The sequence below is a fragment of the Abramis brama genome, assembly GCF_963993115.1.
Source record: "Abramis brama genome assembly, chromosome: 3".
Classification (NCBI taxonomy): Eukaryota; Metazoa; Chordata; class Actinopteri; order Cypriniformes; family Leuciscidae; genus Abramis; species Abramis brama.
This window is the reverse complement of record NC_139965.1, coordinates 57,711,743-57,722,557: the sequence shown is the minus strand read 5'-3', so window position 1 is coordinate 57,722,557 and position 10,815 is coordinate 57,711,743. Positions and strand designations below refer to the sequence as shown.

General features: G+C 39.3%; 1 protein-coding gene across 1 annotated transcript in view; it reads right to left on the bottom strand.

Moving 5' to 3' along the window:
• Positions 1-606: 606 nt before the first annotated feature.
• The window catches only part of pkd1l2a (polycystic kidney disease 1 like 2a), a gene marked incomplete at its 5' end in the record, with an annotated part of 28,395 nt that continues 18,186 nt past the window's right edge, over positions 607-10,815 (bottom strand). The window contains 18 exons of the mRNA XM_084107764.1: positions 607-2,031; positions 2,112-2,243; positions 2,330-2,431; positions 3,257-3,467; positions 3,600-3,760; positions 3,847-3,974; positions 4,058-4,191; positions 4,416-4,746; positions 4,853-5,038; positions 5,109-5,249; positions 5,331-5,427; positions 5,600-6,054; positions 6,431-6,644; positions 6,737-6,981; positions 9,859-10,058; positions 10,183-10,329; positions 10,446-10,624; positions 10,710-10,811. Of these exons, the coding sequence (XP_083963890.1) occupies positions 1,906-2,031; positions 2,112-2,243; positions 2,330-2,431; positions 3,257-3,467; positions 3,600-3,760; positions 3,847-3,974; positions 4,058-4,191; positions 4,416-4,746; positions 4,853-5,038; positions 5,109-5,249; positions 5,331-5,427; positions 5,600-6,054; positions 6,431-6,644; positions 6,737-6,981; positions 9,859-10,058; positions 10,183-10,329; positions 10,446-10,624; positions 10,710-10,811 (3,291 nt within the window). The 3' untranslated portion in view covers positions 607-1,905. The remainder of the gene's footprint in view (positions 2,032-2,111; positions 2,244-2,329; positions 2,432-3,256; positions 3,468-3,599; positions 3,761-3,846; positions 3,975-4,057; positions 4,192-4,415; positions 4,747-4,852; positions 5,039-5,108; positions 5,250-5,330; positions 5,428-5,599; positions 6,055-6,430; positions 6,645-6,736; positions 6,982-9,858; positions 10,059-10,182; positions 10,330-10,445; positions 10,625-10,709; positions 10,812-10,815) is intronic.

Below are 10,815 nucleotides of genomic sequence, written 5' to 3'. Positions count from 1 at the left end.
AAAAGAAGTGTAATAATTGGAGTAATAATTGGCAACATTTTAATAATAATATATAATATTTCATAGGAATATTGATGTATAATTTATTTCCATATTCACTTGTTGTGTCTCCCAAAATGCTTGATAAACATGATTTAAGTCCTGATGTCCTCTACAGTGGACACGTATGAAATCTGTAACAGAAAGTCATTTTTTTTATTTGAAACCCCATAACATTTTCCTGAGATGTTGGTTTATGAAATACAATTTGAAAAGTAGTCCAATTTAAATTATAATTACAATATATTATCATATTTCCTACATTTGATCACTAAAGACCAAGGAGAAGTTGTTTTCATGGTGAAACCTCCAAACATTTGGTGAATCTGAAAGTCCTAAATGTGCTCTTTACAGGACACCCAGGTTGTGACATGTGACATGTATGATGTCAGACAAATTCACTAAAATATAATGTCCACTACAGTGGACAAAAGTCTATTCCTGGGTCCCAGGAGGTTACTGGACATTGTGACCTGATTGGGGATTTCCAATAAAAGTAGATGTCCAAAATGTGCAGTGCTGGGGCGGCTTTTTGAAACTCCTGATCTGAGCAAACTTTGGAAAATTTTCTCGTAAAAAAAAATAAAAAAATCACCGCCCGTTAGAACAAAACTCCGTAGGAAAGTGGATCTCTAGGATCAGGAATGAAGATCTCTGCATTACACTGAAATTGTTTTGGTTATTCAAAAAGCTTTGATAACTTTTCATATATGTTGTCTCAAGATTACTTGACACATGTGGAGAAAAACTGTAAGATGAGTTATCGTTGTGAAGTGCAGACTGTCCATCAGTCCACCAGTGGCTTTCATGTATTTGTTAATGTTCACAATGACATCAAAGGCCATCTGTTTCCTCTTAATTCTCTATAACGTGTCTGTGTTGGTCAGTTCTCTAAAGAAACACTGAAATAACATTGTGTAATTTGCATCAGTGAAGCTAAAATACACAGTATCATCTGAATTTAACATGGTAAACCGCAAAACTAAACTAGGAAAGTGATTCTGTTTGAGTGGAAATTGAAACCAAATGCCAAATTTCACAACCGTTTTGCATATTGTTCTAGAGGCTGACATAGACTCCTCAACACACATTACAGATACTGATAGTTGCAAAAACTTTGTTGCCAATGAAACCAATGGGGAAAAAAGTCTCCAAACTTGATGAATTATTTGTAAGACTGACTGATTTAGGTATTTTTGCTATGTCTGGTACATTCTAGACATTTATAATGGCTGGGCACCCAAAGGCCTTTTTGTTCCTTCTTTTTCATGGTTATGTGGATGAGCTTACCGCCCTGTTCAAGTCATTTGAAGTTGACACCTGAAAAACAGTCACAGGCCAATTTTTTTATAGAAGTCATTGAGGTCATTGACTGAGTCAATTTGTATTGATTGACTTGCTGCATTAAAAAAAAGAGACTTAAATGCATGGCAGAAACATTGGTGGTGTATATGATTCAGATCCCTTCGTGTGTCAATACTTGTATGCAATGTGTTTAAATAGCTTACGCAATTTCCCAGATGGTCACTTTACTGCACGTTTTGTTCTAGAATTATGCCACGAAAAAAAAAAAAATATTAATCTGCTATCCACAAAAATCTGACTTGAGATTAAATCTGAGATGCAATTCAGTGATGTATTAGGGCAAAAATTACCAGACAGAGTTCCATATTTCATGCTTAATATTTGTAATAATAGTATTGACAAACGTCCCAACCGACCTAAACAATCTGCAAGATAAATGGAATAAGATTTTTAAGATTATAGTAATGTACAAGAACAATTACTAAGTTTCCAAAGGCCAAGAGGCGTTTTACAATAAAGCTTGGATTGACTATCACATGGTTATAAAGATAAGCGCCATTTCTACGATGTGAGTGAAGCTGTAGTCTTTGAAGCGTCTGCATCGATAAGCTTTTTCTTGCACTTGATGCCAAGGAGACTGCAGATCTTCATCAGCATCAGATCTACGATCTCCTCTTCTTCAGAGGGCTGAGGGAAAAGAGATGACCGTTCAATTAACTGATTTAGAAAGGTGACAGCACTGGATTAATTGATTATGAGAGATTTACTGTGGGATGAAGTTGCTCTTCATTGAAAGCCACCAATATCGCGGATATAAAGAGGTTGAGCACTACGAACGTCATAAAGATAATACAGGATCCGATGAGGAAAGCACCCAGAACTGGATTGTAATCCAAAACCTGTTGGTAGAAGGAAATGATACAATGAACAATACAAGTTCTTAACCAGACTGGCAGAGTAATTCAGTATAGGCCAGTATATTTACCTCATCATAGTTAAAGATACCTAGTTGTAGGCAAATAATGGTCTGTGCAGCCTCAAGCAGAGTTCTGTACGAGTAGAGCCTCCAACCGTACATTAAATTGCACTAATGGGATACAAAAATTAAACATTTCGGACAAACGTAAAAGTGCAGTCAACATGTACATCGCCAGGCTAACGCATGTAAATGTTCTTGTGCGTACTCAAAATTAGCATAAAATGGCATTGGTTCTTATGTCTCGCCATCAAAATAAATGTGCGTAATATACAAATGAGAGCTATGGTGGCAATCAAGATTTCCAGCAAATAACTTGCATTTCAGTTTGTACCTCACGCTGCTATCGTATGACTTAAGAAGACTTGTAATATAGTGCATAAGTAGTGTGAACTGCCACTTTGTACTTTCAGGAGCTTGTAGGCCAGTGGAGCCAAACTCAGATCCAGGAGGATCTCAGTCCTGCAGAGTTTAGCTTCAACCCTAATTAGACACACCTGATCCAGCTAATCATGTTCTTCCGGATTACTTGGAAATTACAGGTAGGTATGAACACTTGTTTCCGCCACAGAATAAAACATTTTAAAAGATAATTGCGACTTTTTAACTCACAATTGCGATCTTTTCTCAGAAGTGCGAGTTATAAAGTCCAATTCTAAGGAAATAAGACCGACTTTTTTCCACAGAATTGCGAGTTTATATCCCACAATTCTGACTTTATGAATCGCAATTGCGACTTTATACCACGCAATTGTGAGAGAAAAGGTTTACCTTTTAAAAAATAACCTTTTTTACTTTACTTATAGTGGAAACAAGCTTCCATAGGTAGGTGTGTTGACTAAACTCTGTAGAATTGTGGCCCTCCAAGAGCTGCCTCTGTTGTTGCCCCTGATCGTTGTCTAGATTCCACAAATTGAGAGGGATTATGATACTCACAGCAATGGAATAGGCCAAAAACATGATGGTCATGACCACGATGAAGCCTGAGATATCTGTCCATGCTCGCTGCAGTGTAGAGGTGATCATGTGTAGCTTGGGGTTGAGTCTCAGCAGATGCCACAGCTTGATGGTGGCCAGCAGAACTAAGAAGGCTATTAGATAGCCCAGTACAGCATCTGCCGTGGCCGTCTCATAAAAACTGACAAACCTGTTAGAGAACCAGTTGTATAAATTGCGAAGAAATTTCAAGTATCAAGTCTATTTTGTGCAGTATGTAGAAGTCTAGCATTCCATTCCGAACACAATCATTGATCTGGAAGGGTTTAAGACTTTCACTCACATGTCTTTGTTATTTTGGTAGTAGTCAATGTCCCGGTTACCCAGTATTGTCCTCTTGACAAACACAGATAATGCACTCCAACTTAGAATAATGATGACCAGTTCCAAAAGATTCCACTTGCTTCTGAAATATGCCCATTTCTGCTGCTTCATTAGTTTGCCCTGTTAAAATCCAGAAGATATTGTGCATTATAACTTCACTGATGCAAATACACCATCTTATGTTAGTGTTCCATGGGAGAGCTGACCTGCACAAACATGTAGTAGAGAATGAAGAGGAAATAGATGGCCTCTGATGCCATAACAAATACATGAAAGCCACCAGTGGACTGATACAGATGGACAGTCTGCACCTCACTGCGATATTGAAATGCACCTGCAAAAACAATAAAAATTACTGTGAGTCCAGACTTTGAGAACATGAGAATCTTATGAGAATTTCAACAGGAGATGCCTTACCTACTCCTGTGGTCTCAAATATGAGAGTCACAATGCAGAAGAGGTTCACATTTGCATTATAAACTGTGAACTCCACAAAGACAGCCCGTGTATACACGTCCAGCCAGACGTCGTCAAGAAGATACTTTAGAAGTCTGTAGGATGGGAAAGGAAAGATCACTTGTTCTAACTTCTACTTGAAACCACAGTAGTCAACATTTGAAATGGATCAAAACCTTTCATCAGAGTTATACATGAATTACAACAATACCCATTCTTGTCTTAGGACAACTTTGATGAACTTTTTTGATCCACTTCAAATGTTACTACTGTACTACTACGACTACTGTAGATTACATGTTGTTACACATTATGCTACCTGCTAGCATTCTTTTTATCCGGGCCTAGGTCTACCACAAATCCTCCACCTCTATAAAGGGCCAATCCACCCCATATAGAGTTTGCCCGGAGTTTGGCCTGAGTTTGGTAGTGCCACGGTGTGGGTACAGTCTTATAGCCATTCACATTTTTAGTCTGGTTCCAGCCTGGACCATAAGAGCTCATGTCCTCCGCTTCCCAGGAGTATGGGGCATGGCAATCATGAATAGCAAGCTGCATGGTCTTGGCAACTTCACAAGAGTCTTTTTTCACCCTAACCTGACGGAGTCGAGCGTTGCCAACAAGTTTTGAGTTTCCATCAGTTATGAAGCCTGAAAAGGTAACATACAACAAAGTACATTTAGGTCTAGAGGTAAAATAAACAAGCAGTTTTTAACCTTGATCAAGTATGTAGAGAATACATATTGAAGGAAATACCTGGATATTTCCCAAACAGATTACCGAGCAAGGAGGATTTTGCCCAGTTGAATATATCTTTATGGTTCATACTCTCTGAAATGCCACTTCTGAAGCTCTGCCGGATGTGCTGAGTGAGGTAGTACGCATTTGGATCTCGCTGACCATATGCGACCAAGAGAAGCATCCACAGGAATCCCACATAAACTGCAATGTAAAAGGCTGTCAAACAAGCTGATCTGTTCAATTAATTAAAGAGTAACTGTGTCCTTCTTACTGAGAATCTCCCGGATGAGTGCGAAAACTTTCTGCTCCTTGATCATGTTGTTTTTCATCCTTTCTATGTCGGTGGGAGGAGGAGGCTGATAGAAACTACATGTGCTGTCTCTCCTGGCAATTCTGACTGCATCAGGATCATCTGTGGACAGACGTTTTATCTGAAGTTTTGCCACACTAATAATGTGATTACCAAAGAAGATACTGTAAATGCACTCGTTACCGGTGTTGGGTAGAGTCCCGTCAATCGTGACATCTCCATACTCTTCTTGATCAACAGTTTTGAGTACCAAAGCAAAAAAGACTGCAAAGCCCAGTACCTAAAGAAACCAATACAAGATCAACAAGTCTCTGTAGCAACAAAACAACTAACGGACAATCGTGTAACCACAAGCTTTACAGGAATTGGTAATGTACAATACAGATAAATGTTCAATCTCAAAATTTAAAAAGGAAGGTCTCATGAATTGTATTTTTTATTCCATCTCTTACTTTTACAGGTTGAGTGATGAAGAGGCTTTCAAAGAACGACACCACCATTGAGATGAGCCAGCTAATGGAGCGATCCTTGCCATAGTTCAAGCCATACATCATAGTGAAGTATGCTGAAACACCACTGGTGGCTACAACAAGAAACCAACCAACGAACACAAACCACCAGGGCAAGCCTTTCTGACAACACTTTTTGTTGTTTCCACTGCTGCCCTCTGTTGGGCTGGAGCTACGAGTATGCAGACCACTGTCAGAACAGGAGGAGACATGAGGTTCAAGTTGGTTCTTCATGCCTTGGACCTGCAATACAGCCCGGTTGTAGCCATCTGGCTTAGAGAAGGATGAAGGCCCCAGCAGTCTCAGCTCTTTCTCCACATTTTGGAGTTGTTTGTAGAGATACTGGCTGTAGATGCTGTATTTTTCATTTCGCTCTGAGCTCTCACAAATACTGCTCTCTGCAAGAGGAACAAAAAATATTGTTTCACATACAGTATAATAATGTATGTATGTATGCTGAGCTCCGTTCAAAGTTGGAGGTGGGAATACTCAAGTGGGAGTGTGAATGGAGGTGGGAATACTCCACTTCCAATCTCAAAGCATTCCAGTCATACTGCATTCCAGACAACTAGGAACTTGGAATACTCCCAGCTAAAGAATATTGCTTTAGTTGTCAAATGACACTCACCAAAGTTAGGGTTGCTCTATCCAACCCAACTTTACAAATGCCAGTGGTTTTCTAACTAAAGTTCAAGTTTTAATTGACATTCAAGTTCATGTTTCACATTGTCTTGAGCTAAGACATATTATACAGGCTGCTATGGATGGACTCACCTTTCAGATTTATACACCCTAGGGAAGCCACAAGAGTTTGCTCCTTTTTAGAAGAGTCAGTGTAAAACTCATTTCCAACTTGATTGTGTTGGCAAATGATCTCTTCAACCAATGACAGCAGATTGTTAATATCTGTTTTGGTGGAGTCCAGTTCTATCCTTGGAACAGGTATTCTCATGACCTTATAGAGTGACTGTGCTATTCGTTTGATGTCCTGAAAAAGAAAATATTAAAAAGTCATAAAACCGCAATCATTATGAGTGAGAGATGGACCTATGCTGGATCAAATTCTTGAGTAGGACTTGCCTTTATCACAGTGTCAGGTGTTATATCCTTATGATTATAGTGTGAAGGCGGATTTGGAGACACACGTCCAGTTTTGGCTTGCTTTGTGGGATCTGTCTTTGACTGCTGCTTTGAAGACGATTCAGACTTTTGCTCTCTTGGACGAGCATTTCTGAAGATGCTCACAATAAGGAGATTGATAGGAAACATGATAATGGAACTTTGGATGCCAATCATGACCTGTTGCCAGGTGAACTCAATCGTACCTGTAAACCATGCAAGGACAGAAATCACATTATTATAAATGTAATTATGTTCTGAGTCAAGCAAAGACTTAAAAAAAACTTTAAATTATGTCTGTAAGTGCTGTTACCAGAATGAGGGAAGTGATGGCAATCCTAAAGGATATTGTGCGCTCAAGTAACTTGCTGCAGATCCCTTGACTACTCTGCACCAAATCAAGGTCTAAGTGGGGCTCAATTCCATGTAGAAATCGGGAACGCTTTTGGCTTAGATGAGTATTAATAAGATTCTCTGTGATAAAACCCTCAAATCTAAAGATCCTAAGGGGTTATTTCGAGACACCGAGCATCCAAAACCAGGGACCCCATTACAGAGCTGCCGACTTAATAAAGTCTAAGGCATTTGAGGAAATGCATGGCAAGCAAGTGTGCAGCATGCATGGTCCCGCTGAAACCCTCATGGCATTGACATAACCGCCAAGTACCCTCTCTCTACAGGAATCTAGAATGAAAATAGAGATATCAGGGGCTGGTTGCACCTAGCCTAGAAATCTAGACGCACCCTAGCGGCAGCAAAATGTATTTCGCAGCCAGGGGGGTCTAGCAACTCTTAATAGACCTTCTAGCTGCAAAAACCTAAATTGGGTCAGGCCAATCACGTCGTGTATAGAGTAGGCGGGGGCGGGCTTAACATATGACGACAGAGTTGCGTTGCACCAGTAAACTTAGTTGAAACATAACTATACGTATAAACTAAATATTTACGGAAGCCTCTGATCAGGAGTAATGGTTGGAATAAAATAGCAGACTGACTGAACTGCATCAATAAGCTCTTGTTTTACCCGACAGACTTCAATTCTTTAGACATACAGTATATGATAATGCTGACATGTACACTCGCTTACATTTTAATAGACAGAACATTATGTGACGAGATTACCATGTTAACGGCTCTTCAACACGAACACGTCCTATAGCACGCCGCTGTGTGCGCATCGCTCCGTGTTGTGCGTGTCATAAAATCAGTCATAATTTTTTCTTTTTTTTGTAACCCTAACCCTTTGTTTGCCATATGTACTGTATATATACCCTGTGTTCTCCCTTAGCGTTTGTATTAGGTTTTGGTTGTGATATTCTTTGTACTTCTCCAAGTTAATCATTAAATATTGTTCCAATGTAATCGTGCGTTCTCTTCATCACACCAGACCGTAACAGTATCGTATTTAATGGAAACTTATTTTTTAACATTTGTTACGTGAGGTAAAAGTAGTTAGAATGAAGGATAAACTGAAATTCACCGCATTTCAACACAACTTCTGCTCACGTATTTGAAGGCTGCTATTGGAATATTGGTAAACATCATAATATGCGACTACGCATTTCTTTATGGAGAGCTTATGACTAGCTATGTTCTGCCTTAAGAACAAATGGTGCAAACAAATAAAGTACAAAGTTAGTTACAAACTAGCTAGTAGTTACTAAGCCTCTAGTGTGGACTTTACATTCCAATTTAAGAAAGAACTTACGAACGGCTGGTGCAACCCTACCCAGGGCATTAGACCCTTATGTACAAGGGCCCTCTTGCTTTCTACAGGACCTCTTGTGATTTTTATCATAGTAATCGATCCCTGCCATTGTGTCCTTCAAAGACTTTACCTGCCCTCACCTTTAACTTATTTTCCAGGGGTGCGTTTCCAAAAATCGTTGTTAGCCAACTGTGGTCGCAAGTTTAATTGAATTGTGTTGGTAACGATAGAAATTGTGATCATAGTTGGCTTTGAGAAACGCACCCCAGATCAGCACAGACGGAGAGAAGAGAGTCTTACTTAAATCACTAGACAAAACCCACATGTGAGAGCTGAGCAACAAAAATTTTGAACATTTGTCAGTTTTGTTTTAAACTTTGTGTTATATTGCGAAACCCCACTAATGACTTAATTACTACTAACAGTGCAGCTAGGGGGTGCTATGTGATTAACTATTGGCATAAAAAAAGAGTTATAAGGCACATGTAATTGCATAATTATTTCATAACTGTGACACTTTGTGCCCTTAGTGGACAAGGGTGACTTCAACAAGCCTTGTTGGAGTACAACATCCCATAGTCAAATGCAGTACGGAGTGTACGGACTGAATAATGAGCTGTGTCCCAATTTAGAGGCTGCATCATAAGGCCAAATGCATCACAGCGGCGCAACGAAGGATGTCCAATTTTAAAGGCTCCTTCAAATGTGGCCTACAAATGCGTCCTTTTCCCAGGCCACAAAGCCTATACCCCAAGCCTATATCCCAAAACTGACAAAAGATAATTATTCACTGACCATGACTGAATAACTTCTGTAACTTTAATAAGGATTCATTTATATTCGATTTATAAATTATTATTAGCTCTTCCTTGTATTTAAGACCTTAGTTTCCTCAGTTGATTGTTCCATGTCATCAATGTTATATGTTGTTGCAGTCTACTGAGTTTGTCCATGGATATATGATTAAATACAGTTTATTTCTCTGAATCTCCTGTGTTGTGTGCTTCATCGCAGCCTTAAAGTGACAATTAGTTAGTCTAGTTGCTGCTGATTTGTGTCCATGGTTCAAGCAGAAGCGGAATCGCTAAAATTTAAACGATACCCAACCCCAATAACAACTAGATTTTTTTGAGAGAAAATAGCAATTACACTTTTAAATGTAAGAGTTCGATTTCAAGTTACTCTATCTAACGATACAAATGTAAATAAATAAATAAATAAATAAAGTGGTTCCAATGTTGACATATCTTAATAAGATTGACAGGTTGAGAAATTGGGATTGGGACACAGCTATGGATGGACATGTTCTACTTTGCTGATAAGAGCTTTCTAGTTGAAGTAAGACATTGTTAGATTCATGTTTAAATGGCCATACCTAGGTCCATGGTCTGCTCTGAGGGGTCTGACGGGATACCCCAGAACATGATACTGGTCAACATGGTGCAGAGCAGCAGCGAACAACAGCAGGAGACACGCTGTACCCGTGTGAAATTACTACTTGGGGGACAACTGATTACAGAGAACCAGATGTGACCATCACGGAAATCTTTTGCAGTCTTCATGAAGAACAAATTACTGTAACATTTGAAGACAATAAATTAAGCATTAATGAGAAAATACCAAAAATTTTGTACCACATTTTGTGAAAATTATAATTAGTTCTTGTCCCAAACGTTTTTGTCATCTCACAGCTACATACCTAAACCTTTTTAAGTCCATTTCTGTTGCAACTGGAAATACTTTATCTAGTGTGCATTCTCCCAAGTCAATGGCCAACCACGAGCTGCACAGGAAGTGCCACTTCTGCCCAGTTTTCAGGTCTTGTACCATTACTTTGTTGACATACCTGTAACAATTACAAAGAGTCATATACAGGAAGTACTGAAATTACACAGATGAAAACAACACGCCTCCCAGGAAATCTGACAAAGTAAAGTGTGACACATTTCCCATTAACTTTACCAAGAAGGATGCTCTCCTGAGTTGTCATGCCAGAGCCTGATACTTTGTAGCTCTCCCAGTGAGTATGGGCTGGTCAACAAGAATATGTCCAGTCCTCCCCTTTCAAACACTGGCTTTTCAGGGTCAGTCAAATGATGAGGTTCACTCTCTCCCTCTGTGCCTTGTAGAGTCACTGTCACCTGGAACAATGTTATGTGTGTTAATTTTGAACAACACAAAAGTGTCCCTGAAAAAATACTGCAACAATATATGGTCGACACTAACCTGAGAAGAGGTGGAGGCCCCACGACGATGTCCTGTGTTGATACTCAACAAGTAACGATATTCAGCTAAGGGATCATTGTCCTCAAGTACTGTGACCTTCACCTTT